The sequence below is a fragment of the Heterocephalus glaber genome, unplaced genomic scaffold, assembly GCF_053883595.1.
Source record: "Heterocephalus glaber isolate CG9 unplaced genomic scaffold, H.glaber_assembly_v1.0 deba00001481, whole genome shotgun sequence".
Classification (NCBI taxonomy): Eukaryota; Metazoa; Chordata; class Mammalia; order Rodentia; family Bathyergidae; genus Heterocephalus; species Heterocephalus glaber.
The window spans coordinates 12,474,679-12,495,085 of NW_028258317.1; the positions used below are offsets into that span (position 1 = coordinate 12,474,679).

A 20,407-nucleotide genomic window follows, 5' to 3' on the forward strand; every position below is an offset into this window, starting at 1 on the left:
ATCACAAAAGACCATATCAATGTGCCCGGGCCCCGATGAACATGCCTATGGCTGGAGAGAAGAGGCTGCCTGAGCCCTCCTGAACCTGTGTCTCTGTAGCTTCTTCCAATGTCTCTGACTTTGCCCTGGTTCCAGGCCAGCCCAGGATTGCAGAACACAGGGATATGAATGACTGCCCAGGCATCTCTGTCTTGTGTTTGATGCCTGTTCTGTTAGGTCACTGCCTCCTGAATCAGCCCCTCTCCCCAGTGCTGGACATGTCTGCCTAGATAAGGGGGTCTCCTGAGACCTCCACTAAGTACCCATCAAGACATCAAGACAATGTCTTTTCCCATGGCAGTGCTTCGGAGATGTGCCAGGGGCATCTCTGTCCTTCTCAGCCTTGTCCAGTCCTGACACTCCATTCCTTCTCTCCCTGTGTCATGGGAACTGTCCTCAGGACCTTAACCAACGTGACTCCCTCTTGCAGTGGGCCCCTCCAGTGTGGCCGTCCGGTGGGCTCCACTAGGTGCTGAAGCTGTGCGCCACGCTCCCTCACTCCCATGGCCAGCAGTGCTTTCTGAGACTGGGGGAGTTTCCTGATAAGGACAGGATGAGAGCAGAGCACACACCACTTTTCCCAAGGATGCTCCTTGCTCCGGATTCTGCGTTTGCCCTCTAAAACCAGTAGCTTAACAAAGGAGGGTTGATGACTTCAGTGGTGCTACAGCCCACACATCTGCAAGTCACCCCTACTAAACTCATGTACGTGCCAGGCTGGACTTGTCTGAGTTGTTCACTAGACTGTCAGTGCCCTCTCAATTCAGAGGCAGCCATTTCTTTCATATCTCTCCAGCAATACATGCAAAACCCCTACAACACCCCGTGACCCACTTTACCCTGGGCAAGGAACAGGAGATTCTCTGAAGGTTGCACAGCAAATAGAGAAAATGGAAAGAGAGCAACTTTGATTACAATGTCACCAAAGGGACTGTGTTTTATCTGTTTTCTAAAATTTTGTTTTTTCAATTTTTTTTTTTGCGAAAGAGTAGTTCCTTTGTATGCTAAACAAATAGACCAATCAAAGTTAGCTAGATCTCCTAGCTGCAGGACCCCTGAGAGCCTATAAAAAAAGGGAAGACAGAATGAACTATTTCCCAAACTTATTTGACTTCAGAGCCCATTCTTCACAGAAGGTATTAAGTCCTTGTAGACTTATCCTAAAAAAAAGTTGGAAGAAAGATGATGCCACAGGATATCAAATAAGACTTTCTTTGACTCAGGTCAGCTAAAGCCCTAAGTACAAGTATAATTCCATAGGCATCAGGTAACTCCCACTCACTGAAAGAAGTGGGCAGAGCCCTTAAGGGGCCTGCTAAGAGGCTGTGATGACAGCAGTTCTACCAGCATCAGCCCATCCCCTACCTGCAGGCCCTGTAAGAAAAGGGACAGAATTTACTGTGCGGTTGAGTGACAGAAGGGGAAGAATTCTTTTGGAGAGAACTTTCATCATGTCTCCCATCCCACTACAAACCATCTGGCGAGTGGGACATGCATTCGGAATTTGGGAGACATAGGGACTGGTGTGTGACTATTTCCAGGGGAAGACAAAAGGTGAAGGGTGGGGGTATCCAGATCCAACAGGAGGGAGAGGAAAGTGTGGGAAGAGAGGTGAGGAAGTTATTATGAGGAAGCCTCACTGGATTTATTTTCGCACACTACTGTGTCCAGCATTTCAAAAGCTGCCTTTGTAGGTGTAAAAGCCAACTATGGAACAATAGCATGAACACACCTGCAGTGAATGTGATTCTGTCCTGAAAGCACTGAAAGCACCGGGGAGGCTATACTCTTCACGATGGAGCAGGAGGGAGGTGGTTACCATGGTGAGGAAGAGCGTTCATCACCAGGCAGGTGTGAGCACAGGCTGAGGCTGGGCTTCTTTCACCTGTCCTGGTGTATCCCTGGAGCCCTTGACTCTGGCCTCTGCCCTACCACGAAGACAGAGTAGTCTTGGTGACTTTCAATTACACTCTCGTGGTTCTCTCCAGTGCACATCAGAAGCCACCATCAAGTATGAAATAAACAAAGAAGCTCACCACTGACTTACCAAGTGAAATTTACCACTCGCTTACCTGTTCTTCAGTGGCACCAAGGAAGGTCCTGTCTCCTGAGCCAACATCAGAAATGGCGTCTCCATCCAGAGAATGAACCTGCTCCAGCGTGTCATTCAGGATCTCGCCGGACCCTACAGGAAGCAGGTATTCTACAATTAACTACAGTTCACAGTCTTGGAAAAGAATGAGCTAGCTCTTCACCCACTAACTTGGAAAGATGTTTGTAATACCATCACACAGGATTAAGAGGGAAAACACCAAGTTGAAGAATAACATGGTGAGGGAGTAGTTTTTGGTGGTTTCCACCAGGGACTCTGGCCCCTCCTGCTTGCCTGGAATCCTGCTTTGCTACTTACCAGGAATACATCTGTGGCAAATGCCAGACAGCTCTTATACCTCAAGTTACTCATCCACAAATGGGGGATCATAATAATTTCTACCTCATAAGTCTGTTCTGAGGAGGCTGAATCTCAAGATTAAATAAATTAATGCAAGAAAGGCATTGAGGACAGCCCCTGGCATTTAATAAGCAAAAGATAATCACTGTCAATGCAGTTCTATACTTGTAAAATAGAAAAATATTATACGGGTATACATACTTGATCATTATACAGTTATTCTATAACATACTCAAATTCTATAATAATTATATAATATACAGTAAGTATGGACATGAGTATATATATTTATATACACACCGAGCTGAACCACAGTACTCAATATTGGTTTCTTGTGCTTGGTTCGGCAGCATATATAATAATATTGGTTTCTTGCAGGATAGGAGAGGAAGGAAACTATTACTTTTTGTTCATATGACTATGTGTTGACTGAACTGCTACCACACACACATATTTCTTTTGCAATTAAAAAAAAAACCAAATGGGAGGGGAAGGACAAAGGAAAGAAGGGAAAGGAAAAATTATGAGAAAAGGAAAAAATGGAAACAAAGTCTGTGTAAATAGGGAAGGGTGGAGGGGGCGAAGGGCGCACAGGCAATGGGGAAAAAATAAGAACCAAGATACGTCACGTACAGGTACAAGCACCCAGTGATAAATGTAAATGTACTGTATACCTAAAATGTACCAATAAAAGAATTTAAGGCAAGAAAACCCAAATGGAGTCCAAAAGCAAAGAAAAATAAATTATATTAAAATGAATGTATGCCCGTGCTGGCTGGACACTGGCCAGGCTTATCACATGCACGTCCTTTTCATCTTCCTGCTAGCCCATTCCTTCTTACAAGAAACCATCCTACCACCAGGCTTGAGGGGGTAAAGCCAGGACGGGAACCCCACGTTTTCAGCCTCTTTGCTATCAACCTCGGGGCTCTGTTGGCCACATTAACACCTTCTTAATTATTAACCCCATTCTGAAGAGGAGGAATAAGGTTCCACGGAGAGTGGCTGGGAGGGGTCTTGAAGCTAGATGGGCCTGTCTTCATGTCAGACGCTTTCCACAGACGCTGCCCTCACGCAGGCCCCACCGCCCAACAGTGTAGGAAGGAGGTCATGGTGAACGCTCGCTCCTTTGGAGCGCAAAACGCCGGCCCCTGCTGCACGCTTCCGTGCTCCCCGCTCTGACCACCAGGGGGTGCTGTGCAGCCAGCCGGCGGGCCCCCAGCCCTTAGTCCCGACCTTCCGCGGAGTGACGTGATCGAGGGGTGTCAGGGAAGCCAGATACAAACACTGGGGCGCTTTCCTTAGCCAGGGGCAGCCTTGGGCGCAGGTTCTTTCTCCCCACATCCTGGCTGTCTACCCAACAATAAGAAAAGGAATATATCAGCCAGCTCCGTGGATTCCCTCTGGCGCAGTGTCCGCTGACGGATACAGAGTCAGGCTGATCCCAGCACAGGACAGCTGTGCTCTATTGGGACTACGAAAGACCCTCCCCTTCAGAGATCCCAAGTTTGCCCAGATCAGAATTTGGGATTCACAAACCACTGCTAGGATCTGACCAGACTGCAGGGACCACGGCCCATTCAGTCCTCTCACCCATTCCCCACTGGGGAACCAGGGCTTAGTTGTCAATACTCACGGCTCTTGGTTAAGGAACCTAAGGCTTTGGAATGCTCACTACCCCCCGCCCCACCCCCAGTTGCATGGGAAACAGGCGGCCAAGCAAGGCTTCCATCCAAACCATCCAGGTCTCCTGCCCAGCAGGCTTTCCAAAGCCACACTTTCACTCCTTGGTTTTATGGCAACTTTATTAAACTATTACTCATTTTTTTCTATTCTATCCTCTCTCTTACCCATAGACTTCCCAAGTTTAGCTCTTACTATAACATTCATTAACTGATGGTAACAGCAAAAAGAAAAATGGTAACTTTTTTGGGGGGGGAATCGGGGATCGAATTTGGGTCCTTGCACTTGCGCAGCAGGCGCCGAAACCACTGAGCTAAATCCCTGGCCCCCAAAAATGATAACTATTGTAGAAGACTTATAAAATATAGAAGTCCAATAAAGAAAATAAAAACCTCTACCATAATCCTTCCACCCAGAGATAAATTCTCATAAGATTTTGTTGAATAGTACTTCTAATATGTAAATGTATCAAATATATACATTGCTTTACATAGCTATATAAAAACAGACATAAATAACATTCAAAATGAGGATCATAGCACACAGAGTTTTGAAATCGGCTTTTCTGCTGGAATAAACCATGAGCATGTCCCTGAGCCATTAATCCTCCACATCACCAGGATGTGGGCTGAGGGATGTATGAGTAACAGAGAGTTTGCTTAACTAATCCCTACTATGGGCATTTTCAGTTGTTACAACTAGGAAAGGTGCTGGTAGGAATGACTCTTTTCCTATATCTCAGAGCTCTGGGGTTGGCTGCAACTATGGTCGGAAACAGCCACCCTCTGAGAAAGGGTGGAAAATGCCCATGATGTCAGGCCTTGGGTACATGTTAAGCTTCTGCATGGGGAATTGTCCCTGATCTCTGGGCTTTACCAGTGTTCCTCTGCAGGGCTGAAGGAACACTAGGGAGGTGCCAGAGCCCTGGACAAGGAGACAGGATGATTGCTGTCCTCCCAGGGCCTGCCACCGACCTGCTGAGTGGCCAGAGAAGTCTCTGCCCATCTCTGGCCATCAGTTAGCTGGCCTGTTTCTCTGAGAGTCAGACCCGGCTTTGGAGTCAGGCAAAGGCTCTAGCCTGTGTGGTTGTGGGCACACCACTCAACCTTCCCAAATTTTGGTTTCTCCAACCTATAAAATAGTGGCTCCTAATGTCAACTAAGGTGTGCTGTCTGGATTGGAGAGGAAGTATGCAAACACTTGGCACACAGTAAGTATTCAATAAACAGCCATAGTTATTATAAGCCATTTTGTTAAACCCCAGAAGAGGAGGAGGCTGGGGGTTAAAAGCTGAGGTATCTGAGATCAGATGCCAGCTCTATTATTTCCAGGCTGTGTAGTCTTGGCTGGGTGACTTAACTTTTCTGTGATTCAATTTTCTCATCCTATGTATAAGATGAGGATAAGTACCATTCCTTCCTTGAAGGGGTGAGGGAAGATTAAATAAGAGGCTATGTGTTACATGCACTATCCAGGCTGAACATACAGTAATCACTCAACAAGAGGCCGCCACCCAGGACTGTGCATCAGGACTTGCCTTGCTCAGGGCTGTTGTGTTGGCTGATGCTTAAGTTGGTTTCTGGGGTCCCTTCTGGTACAGGTTCACCAGAAAGCTCCATGTCCTCCAGGGGAGGGGGAGAGGATGAGATTGGAGGTATGTTTATAGGTTCAACTTTTGCTTCTTTAGGCTGCAGGGAGGAAAAATAAGGCCCAAAGGATTAACTTGGCAGTAAAAGCAAAAAAAAAAAAAAAAAGACTTCATTGGAGAAATTAATGTACCCACAGAATGCCAAATAAACCCAGAAGAAAGCCCATACCACTTGCTGTGCCCCTGGACATCACCTCATCTCCCAGGCCAGAAACAGGTGCACACTAGAGGTAGTCTATCCCATTCCATTTAAAAGGAGACTGATCATCTCAGCCAAAGGCCTCCGAGCACACGGACCACATTTCTGTGATCTCAGAATCCCAGGCCAGCAAAGAGGAGGCGCTCAGTAAAGATCTGCAAGGTGAGGGAATGAATGAATGGATGAACATACTTATAAATGCCATGTAAATCCAATCCTACTTGATCCAGGCAGAAATCCTGATGCAGGTCCTAAACTTCCTGCAACCACTCCCAGACCCCAGGAGCAGCATGTGAGACCAGGGCTTGTCAGCACTCAAATGGTCTCATCATTTTCTAAACCTGAAGTTGCTAGGAACAGGGTGGGGATGGTTGAGTAGAAGGATCTAATGTTAGACTTGTGGTGTGAACAAGAAGCAAATCTTTGCCTTGTTAAGATGCTAAGATTTCAGGGTTAATTTGTTACCAGAGGATCATCTATCTATCCCTGTAATGGAAGGCTATGTCCTTCTTGTCAGAATCTAGAACACAGAGATTCTTAGAGCCCCATAATTTAGGACTTACTGGCTCAGTTCTTAGACTTGGTCAAATCCAGCTCTCTACTTATTAGCTAAGTTATGTGGGGGCAAGTCCTATAATCTCTCAGAGCTCTGGCTTCCTCCTCAGTATAATGGGAACAATAATAAATATTCCATCCTCAGCACACATTTATTTTTAGTGCTCAAATATTCCATATGCATTGTTGAAGAAAATTATAAATGGAGATGAACAGAAATAGAAAACAATCACTTTGAATATCAACACCTAGAGAAAATCACAGTTGAATGCACTGTGCTGTGAAGTCTCCAGGGTGGAGGTGGGTGGGATGGCAGCAGGAACCTGGCCTGGAAGAGTAAGCAGTTTCTGAAAACGGTGACAGGGAGGCTGGGTGAGGTCAGGGCGTGACACCCTGACCTTGGCAAAAGCTGAGGGTTGGAGGAAGAGGGTAACAGATGGAGAGGGGCTAGACCACTGGCGAGATAGGCTCGGAGAAAGGGAGGAGGGACAGTGCTGTGGGGGTAGGCTGCTGAGTGGCTTGGTCCACTGTGGACTCTGGACAGTCTACTCTGCAGCAATGAGCAAGGGGGGCTGAGGTCCAGGCCAGGAGGCCGGCGGGTGCACTGAAGAAGCCGCCCAGCAGGCAGGAACTAGTTGAGGCTGGGGGCAGAGCAGGCACCTCTCTGAGAGACTTCCCCATGCCTCCCAGCGGGGTGGGTGGGTAAGGACCCCTGCCCTAGAGGGTGCTTCTCCTCCCCTTGCACGGGGTCCAGGAGGAAGCCACTTCACCACAGTTACCCGAATGTGCCAAGAGAGCCTAGGAAAGCCTGCCCCTAGCCTTGAGTGAGGCCACTGGTGTCTGGAAACAGAGCTGCTTCCAAAAGCGCTTGGGTGTTGGAATAGCCAGATGGCAGAAGAGCTGCAGGAGCACAGGAGGACACGGTGGTGGTGAGCTGAGCGCTGTCACTCGGTGACATCACTGACTCCAGCCCAACAGTCAAAAAGCTTCTTTGGTGAGACCTAGCCAGGCGGCCACAGCCACCCTACCTGGCTCCTGCTCCAGGGTAGAACAAGCTTCGGTAAGCTAACCTTCCGTGGGGAGACTGAGGTGCCCAGGCATATGGCTGGTGGCTTTCAGGGTAACATGGATGGGGAACCATTGTTTCCTATGACAAAGTAAAAAAATGCAGAGTCTAGGACTCAAAACCATTGAAGTTATTAAAGGAGTGTGATTTGCTGAGCCCACGCTCCTCTTCACACAGTCAGGTGTACTGATCTCACACACATGTCCTGCAGCCCTACTCTGTGCTAAAACCTGGAGACAAGGGAATGAATAAAGAAGACAAGATGTCTGCCCTTGCATTGCCAGACCTCAAGGGAGCACAGACCAGACACAAATAATGGTGACTTAAAATGACGCATGGAATTACAGAGGTGAGAGCCAAGGCAGGAGCAGAGCGGGGCAGGGGTGGGCTCTGAGGACATGATCCCTACTGGATCCAGAGCGCAGGGAGGCATTTGCCAGGCAGGAGTAGGGGAGGGCAGCTGTAGGCAAATGAAACCACAGGAACCAAGGCATGGATACCAGGGACAAGGCCCTAGCTGGGGTGCCTGGCAAACTGAAGATTCAGGGGTGCTCGGAGAGGCATCCTGGCTTTGCAGTGTAATCATCTGCAGGGTTTCTTTAATACAGATTCTTGGACCTCACCCCAGACCTACTGAATATTCAGATCACCAGCCCAGGCAAGAATCATTGCTTAAAGATAGCTCCCCGAGCCCCTGGGCATAGGCAACTCAGAAGCACGACCAGGGCTGAGACCCATTCTAATTCTACATAAGATAGAACTTTCCAAAAATGCAAAGAGGCCCTGGCCCTGAATGGCAAAGAGAGCAAGAAAGGGCTGGTTTTTAACTCCCAACCCTATAGAAAGTCTCTGGTTCAGTTTACTGGTTATAGCTCAAGTCTTGGAGGGTCACAGGCAGAAAATGCTCAGGATGGGGAAGTGAGATTCAACCCCATAAAGAAGCCAGACAAAGCAGGGAGGGGACTGTCTGAGATGAAGAGGGAAATTCCCCATCCTGGGTGGGTGGCTGCCAAAGACAGCCATGAAGCCCTTCCAAGAGATGATAGAGGGGAAGTTCCCAGATCAAGTGGCATGACTGATAGCACACTTGATCTGGAGCCCTGGACCTGGCTCTGCCACCTTTGGGCTGGAAGGCCAGGATCCAAGTACTCATTGCTCTTCCCCTCTGGAAGTAGGTGGCAAGAGGGGGCTCACGAGGAAAGAGGCATCGGCACTGGTCCCTGTGCTGGGTCCAGCCCTGAGCTTTGCTTAATCCTCACACAAGCTGATCACTCGGTAGTCACCACAGCAAGAGCAGCTGCCCAAAGCTGCTGGACCAGGCGCCACCCAAATGTTTTGCCTGAGTCCGTTCATCTGCCTCTCATGCTAACCCCGTGAAGAAGGTACGCTCCACTGTAACAGGGGAGGAAGCTGAGACACAGAGAAGTTGTCACTTGAGGAAGGTCAACAGCTAGTGAGTGGCAGAGCTGGGACCCACACGCGTGGGACTCTGATCTGCACCAGGTGTCTTAGAAACCACTCAGAAGAGTGGGGCTTGGGAATCGGAGAAGAAAGGAAAAAACTGTGTAGGGTACCCCAGAAGGCCCCCAAGCGATTAATTACCTCTGGTGTGCACCTCTTTCGCCCTGGGAGACGAGGTGATGGCCAGGGACAGAGCACGTGGTGTGGGCTTTCTTCTGGGTTTATTTAGCATTTTATGGATGAATTAATTTCTCCAATGAAGTCACCCATCAGATCACCCATTCCCTTTTCTTTTTTACTTCTTCAGGGTGTCTAAGGGTTCAATGCGTACCCCTTCTGGTTGACATCTGCTCCAAATCTATCTTGTGAGGGGAGCCACTTGGGGAGCCGGCCAGGCCGGGCTTGAGTCCTGACTCTGCCACCATGTGACTGGCAGAACCACCTGACCCTGCTGGGCACCCCCTCCACATCTGTACAGTGGGGCTGAGGCCACCCCCTTTGCAGGGGCCTTGGAAGGGATGAGAAATCACACAGACAAAAATGCCATCCAACTGTGGGTACGGGAAAACGCCAACTCGCTTCCTTCCCATTCTGTTTTTCCACCCTGTCCTATGCCGTCTGGCTCCAATGTCCTTTCCCAAGCTCCACGGCCTCATCTCACCCCTGTGACCATCTCAGGCTCTCCAACTGCTTTCCTTTCCTGTCCCTCTCTGGAACCAACAGGGGTTACTGGCATCACTCTGTGGGCGAGCCTCCCTCCAAGTTTTAGACCCGTGCACTGGGGGTAGCATCAGATTTGGAGCCCCAAGAACTACTCTGCACCCTGCTGCTGATGGGGCAGGCCAGAGCTGATGGGCACATGGGATCGCAGCATTGCCCAGAACAGCCACCACCCCCAGTCACCAGGCCAGTGGGTCCTCTGATCTCCCCCATCTCAGGCAAGAGTTGGCCACAGTCCTGAGAATGGACTTCCACAAAACCACTAGACTCTTGACCATGGGTGGACATCAAGAGACCCAGGCTTCAGCACCAGCTCTGTCCATGGACCCTAGGGCTGTCTCTTCCTCTCTCTGGGGCTCAGTGTGCCCATCTGTACCAAAGGCACTTTCTACACACTTCTGTACAGAAAGAGGTGACCATAAGTCCTTCCACCACCAGCAGCCAATAATTACTCTGCCACACCCATGTCCCTGTCACCCATGATCTACAAGTTACAGCTTGTGCCTTCTCTCTCATCTGCCTGCTTTCTTTTATCAGAGGTGAGTTCAGAGTGAGCCAGGGCATCCCAGGGGATAGCTGCTGCTCTCTGTTGCTCCTATTAAAAACGGGGCTCCTCACTGACCCCACAGTCTGACTTGGAGCTTTTGAAATCACTTCCTCCTCTTGGCCACAGGGTGCATTCCCAGAAGGTAGGTGCCCAAGCTCAGAAAGGAGGGCTGCCTTTCCTGGGGGACCCTGGTGTAATGGCCAGCTTTATGGGTAGGAGCTCCAACTTTGCCTTTGTAGCTGGAGCCCCAAGGAAATGTAACAATGCCCTTCGTCTGGGGCCACTTCCTTTGTCTCAGGCACTGGGCTGAGACTCATCCCTACTTAACTTCATCTAACTCTCCAGCAACCCTATGAGATAGGTCTATTATTATTACCATTCTGTAGAAGAAAAGCTGAAGTTCAGAGAGGTTAAGTTATCCAAGGCCAAAGAGCTAGAAAGCCAAGAAGTGTAACATGTGCCTTTGCATAGTGCTCTTGTGGCTGCGTGGACAGGGTCCTGAGGTAAATGGTACACCAGCTCACCCAGGGAGTTTGCAAATGCCCACTGGCCTGGACCCGCTTAACCTCCCCAGAAAACCCAATCAGTAGGTTCACATCGGAACACAGAAACTTCAGACCTGGGGCCATGGGCACCAGCCCTGAACAGCTGACCCAGCCTGTACTCACCAGAGCTTGAGTGTAGGTGATGGCCTCTAAGGTCTCAGCGACAGTGTCAGTCTCCTGAAGTCCGCTGCCCTCTCCTGATGCCTGTGCAAAGACAAACCATGCCCCGTGCCGGGCAGGCAGAGCAGGTTACAGAGGGACTGAGGCAACCGGGACCTCAAGGAACCTGCAGGGTGACTCCCACAGAGGAACTTGTGCATGCGTGTGTATGTGCCTCTGTGTGTGCGTGCCTCTATGTGTGTGTGTGTGTGTGTCAGAGATAGGGTGGAGTTGAGGAGACAGCATTTGTGCAGTGTACCTGGTTGGTTATTCTTTTTATTTACTTCCCCCATTTTATTACTCAAACAAAAATCGATCATTTTACATTCTGATGTAACAACTTCCCTTTTGTCCAGGTTCCCGTCACTTCCAACCTTTGCAAGGCTGTCACTGGAATCCACTTTAGGAGCCATTACATCCCAAGTAGACATCCTGCTGTTACCTAATCATTATCACTAGCCCCCTAGACGCAACCAAGTCACCGGCATGCTGTGAGTTTTGCAACCAGTCCCTTGTTCTTGGGCTCCTGAGTTATTTCTACTTCTTCAATACTAATGGCAGCGTAGCAATGAATGACTGCAAGCGCCCCTTCAGCAAGTTTCCTGCAAATGCCAGGCCAGGTCACTGACTCAAGGAGCACAGACGTTCCTACAGAACCAAACTTACCTCTGGGGGAATTGACTGCTTTTTAAAATAATACTAAATTAATGGAATCAACCAAGGATTTGTTTTGGGGTTGACACCACCCAAAGAACAACGGAAATGCCACCCCCTGCTAGATTCTGACTTTGGCATCATGCTCTCCTGTCTGCCTGGAAGGCCTTCCAGACAGGACTTGCTTACAGCTCCTCCTTCCTCTTCCTGCTCCCTGGCCTGCTGAGCTGGGTCTGAGGACCTCCTGGAGTTTCAGTCCTTCAGCTCTGTCCCTGCAATTGGGTGTGTGCCAGCAGCTAGAGGAAGGGGGCAGTTCCAGCTTATCCCTTTATCTCCACAACCACCCAGCGCTGTCACCCACCAGCCACTCAGTAAATCCTAGTGGGAAGGAAGGAGGGAGGGAGCCATTTTTTGCAGCCCACCCCTCCCCTAGTTTAGGCACTGATTCATTTGCCAGGCATAAAACTAACCTAAATTTAGTTTCGTTTTTATAGGAATTTACACGCAGAATAGCTTAGAGTTCTAACTCTGATTTTAGAATTCTGACACCCTTCTTGGCAGGAATGCTGGAAATGAGGCCATTGACTGCCTCAGAAGAGCCTAACACCTTATAAGACACACAACCCCTACACCCAAAAGAGGGCTGAAGTTCTTTAAAAAAGTGAAAAAGAGCCAAAGGCCCAAAATAGGCATTGAGGCAGCACTGGCCAAGATGAGAGGGTTGACAGACTCCATGACGTTGGGGAGGAAGAACTGCTGGGCACCCAGCCCTTCCCTGGCTGGTGGCTGCTGGGGCTGCACAGCCACTGTGGAGGGGCAGGGAGCTCACCGACAACTCCTGGGCTTCACACAGCTCCTCTGGAACCCTGGGGTCAGCGTGGATGGTCAGCTGCTGTATGGACCCCTGGGAAAAGCAGAAGGAAGAGGAGCCCTGGGTTACATGTCTGCAGTGCACATGCCGGGGGACAAAGGACCATTTGCGTGACAGAGAACAAGTGAAAGGACAGGCGGGAGACTGTGCTGCCTGCCACTGTGACAGGAGAGCCGCTCCACCTCTTGGCCCACTCCCTGTTCTGGGGAGTCTCCGTGGAACACTATGATAGGAGCCCCCTTAGCCAGAAAGGCCCTTGCAGAGCTTTGTGCGTGTTGCCACAGCAGCCTCCTGACCGTCCCCAGGCCCCACCTGGTCAGTAGCTCGCGCTGAAATGCACGGCTCCCTCTCTTAGAAAGTGAGCATCTTGTCCCAAGGAGAGCTGTGGCAGCCACTCCCACCAATTCTCTTGATACCAAAGGTAGCAGGTAAAATTACCACTGGACTCGAAGTCCTAAACATGCTCCAGCACCTTCCCCTGCTCCACAAATAAACACATTCCATCCCACTGAGCTGCCTGGTTCACCCATGAAGACTGATGAGTAAATACATGTGCCGACTAATGAACACCTACGGTGACTTAGCCACTTTCTGTAGAACAGCCTATTCATAAAATTCATTCAGATAATGAATCAGCTTTCTGATGCTTTGTTGCAGGCACATTGTTTAAAAGAAGAGAGAAAAGCTATCTCTCACCCCAGTATTCTAGATTTGTCTACCTTAGTGGAAAGTACTTCAGTGCAATGGTCACCCATATCCAAAGAGAAAATCATTTAAGGACGTAATTAACCTTACTTTTTCTAAATCACAGCCTAAAATGTACAGTATTTTCACATGTCTCACTTGACTCTGTGAGTCCATAGGGTAAGTTTTCTTATCTTTATGTTCAGATGAGAAAACAGAGCGTATCAGAGAATCCAGGACTGTCTAAAATCAGCAGGCTAAGTTGAAAATGGAGCGCTGGAATCAAAGTGGTTTGAATTCCAGGCACAGTGTTTGTCCCACTATAACACACATGCTCTTTTAAGGATATCAGAATAAAATAATAACAATCATAATCGCTGGTATTTAGTGGACTGGGACTCCATGTCCATTGGCTTCCCTGATCTGCTGGGAGTGGACTTGAACTCACAGTGAATTTGTCCAGCCCTGTGGCACCTGCGCTGCCCACGAAGATTCCTGTGCTGGGCTCGAAAGTCAAAGGCTGGGAGGACCGCTGGAAGAGGACATGGCTGTGCTCCTCGCAGTCCATGAGCAGGGTCACTTCCTCCCCCTGGATGATCACAGCAAAGTGGTTCCACCTGTTGGTCATCACAGGCACCGAGAAAACAGCAGCTTCGTGGGACAGGTGGGAGCCAGGCTCCGTGTAGTAAAGGATGACCCGCTGGTGGCCATCCTGCACTCCCGAGAGCCGCAGGCCTAGGTAAATGACCTTCTGGAAGGCGTCAGTAACGGCAAAAAGCACCCCGCCTCGGGTGCTGCTGGGCTTGGCCATGACACTGACGGCAAAGTCCCTGAAGAAGGCAGGTGGGATGAGGGTCCTGGCTGGGCGACCTATGTTGGCACCAGGTCCGAAGCTGTAAGCTGGGAAGCCATTATAGCCTGTGACAAAGGACACGGAGGAGGGCAGTGGGACACCGATGAGCTGTGTGAGGTCCAGATGGCCTTGGGAGGCTGAGTCTGCAGGGAGGGAGAGAGGACATGCTTCAGACATCGAGGCTACACAGCATCTAAACGGAGACAGTCATAAGGGAAACGGGATCTCTCAGGAACCCACTGAAACTGCAGTTTCTAAATTGCTGTTTTCAAACTTTTTTGGCGAAAAAATCCAATGTGAAACTCATTTACATTGCAACGCAATACGCACGTGTGTAGATAAATATGTATCTGTAACACTGAAACAAATGTGTCATAAAACACCATATTGACTTTTAATATTCAGCACACCCTCAGATATTTTCGCTTGCATTTAATTATCATCTTTCTCTTTCATTAAACACATTGGAATGACCTACTGAATTGATTTCATTACCCACTAATGGATCATGATCCACAGTTTGGGAACGTTTACAAATCATTCCTGGAATAATCCTAGAATATATAATGTTCCCCTATTAACTTGCAGATTTCTTTCCCTCCTATAAAACCAGATAGGTTTGTTTTGGTTTGTTTTTAATGAGGTTTACTGTCTAAGTGCCTCAGAGTGTGGGGCAAAAAAATTTGCAGGGACAAAGTGAAATGTTCTCAGACCTCAGGAAAACTGAAATTTGCATCACTGTCAAAACCCTTCATCATCACTGTCCTCCTCCTCCTCCTCCCCCTCCCCTCCCCCCCCCCTTCATCATCCTGGGCACTTTCCAAGCTTTTCACATACTTTAGCTCACCGAGTCCTCTCAACAGCCCTATGAGGTTAGGTACTATTGTTCCTGTTTTTACTTTGGAGAAAAGCGAGGCTTAGAGATGTTAACAAAGTAAGGTCCATGCAGGCTTCAGACCACAGCCTCTGCCCCCAGAGTCTGTACTCCTGACTGCCACTCCTGTGCGGGAGAACCAGTAGAGCCCCATTACAGTGGCCTGACAAGGACCCTAGACAGCATCCCCAGAAAAAGGCTGCAGGCTAGCTGCTAGTGATGCACACACACTGCTGAGCTGATGTCCAGGGTACCAGCAGTGGGACAGAAAGGTGAGTCGCAGGAAAGACCAGACAAGTCCTGCGCAGGCAGGGCAATGGACACACACACAATTACCATGAAACATTTTGGTCATACAAAATAGTATAAAGGATAATATGAGGCACTTGAAATGGTGAAAACGGCAAATTTGATGTGTATTTTATCACAATCAATAACACACATAGCCCACAGGGTTGCTGTGAGGATTAGATGAGATAATATGAGGCACTAAGACCTGGAAATGCTCAGAAAATGTTGGTTATTATTACCCTCATTTTTGTCCTCCTCCTCCTCATCATCGTGAGAGTTTCAGGTTTAGAAAGGAATCTCAGATCACCTGACTTGACCTCAACCTGAGAGGTCCAGTGTGGTAGCTCCTGGCCACCTATGGCTACCAGGCCCTTGAAATGTGGGTCTTCCTGAGTGAGATGCGTCATGAGTGTAAAATGAAAACTGGGCTTTCAAAGACTTAATTGGGAAAAAGGAACGTGAAACACCCCAGTAATGATTTTTATATCAATTACATACATGTTGAAATGACTGGAAAATATTGGGCTAAATATTATTAAAATATTTGAAAAAATAATATGAGAAACAAAAATGTGCCCCCACCCCACTTAAGAAAGAAAATACCCATCAGCCCACACTCTGAACTCTCTCCAGTCTGTCTGTCCCTCTGCCCACACTCCATGTGGCCACTCTTGGGACCTGGCACTTATCCTTCCGATACATTTGATTTTATGTTTACTAAACAACTCTGTGTCTCTAAAAGAATGAAAAACCATTGTGCATGTTTCTAAACCTCAGAAACATTGGTGTGATGCATGTATTCTTCTGGCTCTTGTTTTGTGGTTTTGTTTCACTCAAGATTGTTTTTTTAAAAATTTCTTTGTTAACACACATGATTCTAGGCTTTTACTTTCATAATAGTACTCTATGGCATAAGAATGCCACAATGGGTTGATTCACTTTTCTGGTGATGGACAGTGAGGTTTCCATCACTGTTATCAACAGAATTTCTATGAACTTCCTTATCTTCATCTTACTTGTGCAGGTAATCATAGCACCTTGTGCTTACCTTATGCAGGTAATCCCACTGCCTAGAGGTAGATTATCTAACAGATGATACGGGATGTGTGCACCTGCCACTGCACTGAATGCTACTAGACTGCTCTCCAAAGCAACTGGGCCATCGCACACACCCATTAGTAGCATATTCTTGCCAGCATTTGGGGGACACAGAGAGGTATCATTTGGGAGAGGTCGGGGGAAGGGTTTGACTACAGTGATAATGTTCAGTTTTTAAACTATGTGACATTCCAAAGAAGCATTTATTGTACTACTCCTTATAACAAATTTCATGGAAAATATTTCAAAACAACTGAAAACAATTACTCCATCCTCCATTAAAAAGCACATGTGTACACGTTGGTGCCCTGCTTAGAAGCCTTCTATGGCTATCCAGGATCCCTGGGGTCAGGGATGACACTGCAGCTACCACCCGGCTTGAGAGGCCCTTTATGATCTGGAGCTGTCACAGTCCTTACCCCCAACACGCCTGACACGGTCCCTGGCTGGCCCCATGCTGCCTCCGTCTTCCCACCTTACTAGGAATGCTTTCCCTTCTGGTGTCCCCCTACCCCATCCCAGGTATTTTGCCTGAATAACTCCTGCTAATCATTCAAGACTCAGTCCAAACCTTACCACCCCGGAAGTCCTTTGTTCCACCTCCCATTCCCATCCCCTCTGGCCCTTGGGGCTGCATGAGAAGCTCCCTGGATGCACCCCGGAGTTCTCCATCACAGCCCTCAGCACGTCCAATGTCACTACTGGGCCACTCATTTCTCTCTCCATTGGACAGTGAGAGCAAGGTTCCATAATTCGTCTCTGCGTCCCCAGTATCCACCCCAGTGCTGATGAATGAATGACTGAGGAACAAACTGATGCATGATGGATGGATGGATGGATGGATGGATATATAATTTTTTTTCTTTGGTACCGGGGATCCAACTCAGGACCTTGCACTTTCGAGGCAGGCACCAGAACCACTGAGCTAAATCCCTGGCCCTGTATATATAAATTTAAAAATCCAATTCCCTCATTTTACAAAACACCAACTAAAGTTAGTAGAGGGAGTGTCTGTTGACTCCAGAGCTCAAATTTGATTTTCAATTGAGTGGAAATTGCATTAAAATAGAAATTAATTTGAAGTAATTTGGGTTTAACACTCAAATCCCAGAAAATATTTAAGTTAAAAGACTTATAAATCTGGTTAATCTGACTACATGGAAACAAAGTTCTGCCTAGCAAAATTTTAAAAAGATAATTCCAATAATGTCAAATAAAAACCAAAAGCTGACAAAAAAAAAAAAAAAATATATATATATATATATATATCTCAGACAACAAAATCATTTCCCTAATATGCAAAGCAAATGCATAAGCAAGAAAGCAACAACTCAACAGAAAAATGGGCAAAGAACTGGAAATTCTATCCACAGAAATAAAAACAGCTCATACATATATGAAAAAGATTTGACCCTACTCTTAATGAGAAAAATACAAGTTAAGATTACAAAGAAATGATTATTTTCCCTGTAAGACTGGCAAAGATCAGAATGTGGGATAATATGCTATGTTTGCAAGAGATCAAGACAACACGAAGCCCTCTCATGTACTGCTAGTGGGAGCATAAACTGGTATCACATTGTGGGAGGCAATCTGATATTTATCAAAATTCAAATGCACATGTGCTCTTTGATCCCACTGTTATATTTCCATGATTTTGAAATAAAGTTACCCAAGTGAAATATAGAGCATCATACTAGAATACTCATTGCAGCATTGTTTAGAATCTACCTAAATGCTCATCCTTGGGAATGATTAAGTAATAAATTATAACATATTAATTCAATGAAACACAATGCAGCCTTCAAAAGATGTGGTTCTTCACAAACTAATATGAAGGTTTAAGCAAGATATATTAAATAAAAACAAATCCCAGCACTTAGGGAGGCTGAAGCAGGAGGATGTAAGTTTGAGTCCCACCAGGGCAACTTAGTGAGACCCTGTTTCAAAAAGTAAAAAATAGGAAGGGCTGGGGATGAAGCGCAGTGGTAGAGCACCCCTGAGTTTGGTCCTCAGTACTACTGCTACTACAAAAAAGGTAAAAACACACACACAAAAAACAAAGTACAGAATAAACTGCTATCAGTTGGAAACATATATTAGTGTATTAAATGCATAAATATGAAAAATATATTTAAATATACAGTCATGCACTGTATAACCTTTGGGCAGTGGCTAATACATAGGTGAGAATGGCCCCGTAAGAGTATGCTGCTTAGTGACAAGACAGCTAACTCGGTTTAAGCACACTCTCTGATGTTCCCACCATGATGAAATCAACTAGGGATGCACTTCTCAGAACACATTTCGTCATTAATCGATGCATCACAATTGGAATAGATTAGAATATCTCTAGAAGAATGCACAAGAGACTGGGGAAGGGAGCTAGTGGCTGGGGTATCACTGGATACCGTCTTGTACTTTTTAAATATTACACCATGCACACGGCATAAAAAATAAAGACACTGCATACTTTAAGACATCGACTCTTTGTATCTGCTCCTAGCAATTTAAATTCCTACTCATCTTGCTTTTCCTCACTCAAAAATTACACATCTTGTGTAAAAGAAAGCATAAAAAGGGAAAAGAAAAAGCAAACATCCCATTGAGAATTCTTTTCTCCCCTCCATAGTTTAAAGATAAAAACAAAACCAAGCCACAAATGTCCTGCTGAGGGTGCTGCTCTTCCCTTTCTTTAATTCAGTGAATAGTTTTTCTGCCAGCTCCTCTCTGTCCTACTGAGGATGGGAAGGGAAGCCACTTTCTGGCAGGATACTCTGGGTTTGGGAGAATTCCTGCTTCCACCACAGCAGGTGGGCCAGAAGCTCACATCCAGTGGCTTGCTCTCAAGTGGTGTCCCTGAGAGTTCAAGGGTCAGGTTGGAGTTCTGGGGACACATGGGAAGGGACCAAGAGGGTCCCACTCTGAAAGCTATTTAAGCCAGCCTAGGGCTATCCAGGGCCAGTACATCTGGACTTCTACATGGCAATTCCGGATGTTCCTGTTCCAAGGAGTCTGCTTTTTGAAAAAAATTATGAATCTATTCAACCACCTTGATTTATAGACAAGAAAACTGATAATCAGGGAGAAAGATCCATTACCAGGAGACCAAGCCAGGCCACAGTAGGTGCAGCAGCAGAGCCAGGATGGACAGAGTCTCAGAATACTAAGTCCCCAGAGAAGGTCCCCTCCCATTGACCAGTCATTCCAGGTGCCGGCCATTGTTGTGCTAGCTGGAAAAGGCCAAAGGGCAGGCAGGAGAGGACAACATCCTCAGCTTTGATCAGATGATGGTGAGAAGCACAAGTGCCTGATAAACTGTAGTGACTGGCTTGTGATTAGATTTAAAGGTATAAACTTAGCAAAACCCAAAGTCTTCAAAGTCTTTTTAACCTCTCTGTCCACAGATATATATGTGTGGGTTCTGGCCACTGGCTCGGCCACAGAGGAAGCCAAGCTATGTATGTGGAGGAAGCCCAAGTCAGCCATCCCTGCTCCGAGCAACCCCTACTTCCCTCCACAGGCTCAGTCCCATGGTGTGATGTGGCAGGAACAACCTCTAAGCTGGACTGACCCATGCTCAGGGCTGTGCTGGGCTGGCTGGCTAATTTCTCCCTGGCCTCTAGTAGAAGGGCCGCCTGCACAGGCAGCCACTAAGGAGAGGAGGAGCAGCCGGAGAGCCAAGAGCAGCAGGCAAAACAACATGGTCCATGGGCTGTCCTGGGATGGCTCTGTGCTGGGGAAGAAGGGAAAGGGTGGAGTGCACAGCTGGTGGGAAGACATCCCATCATCCTGGAGGGGCAAGACCAGGGGCTTTCATGGAAATTTCTGATCTCAGGATCCACAGAGGGGGCCGGGCCCATACATCACAGATTATAAAATACCTACCTCACAGGACAGCTGTGCGCTTGAATAAAACCATGTCCCTAGAATATTTACCATACTGCTTAGGATGAGAGGACTTAACAAACAGTAGCTACCTTTCCTTTCACTATTATCATGATCCCA

At 47.5% G+C, this 20,407-nt stretch overlaps 1 protein-coding gene across 1 annotated transcript in view; it reads right to left on the bottom strand.

The window, feature by feature from the left end:
- Col15a1 (collagen type XV alpha 1 chain) overlaps window positions 1–20,407 on the bottom strand; it is a 101,333-nt gene that overhangs the window by 52,715 nt on the left and 28,211 nt on the right. The window contains exons 4-8 of the mRNA XM_021244521.2: window positions 13,732–14,279; window positions 12,558–12,632; window positions 11,039–11,119; window positions 5,712–5,862; window positions 2,112–2,224 (exon numbers count right to left, since the gene is read on the bottom strand). Coding sequence (XP_021100180.2) covers window positions 2,112–2,224; window positions 5,712–5,862; window positions 11,039–11,119; window positions 12,558–12,632; window positions 13,732–14,279 — 968 coding nt within the window. The remainder of the gene's footprint in view (window positions 1–2,111; window positions 2,225–5,711; window positions 5,863–11,038; window positions 11,120–12,557; window positions 12,633–13,731; window positions 14,280–20,407) is intronic.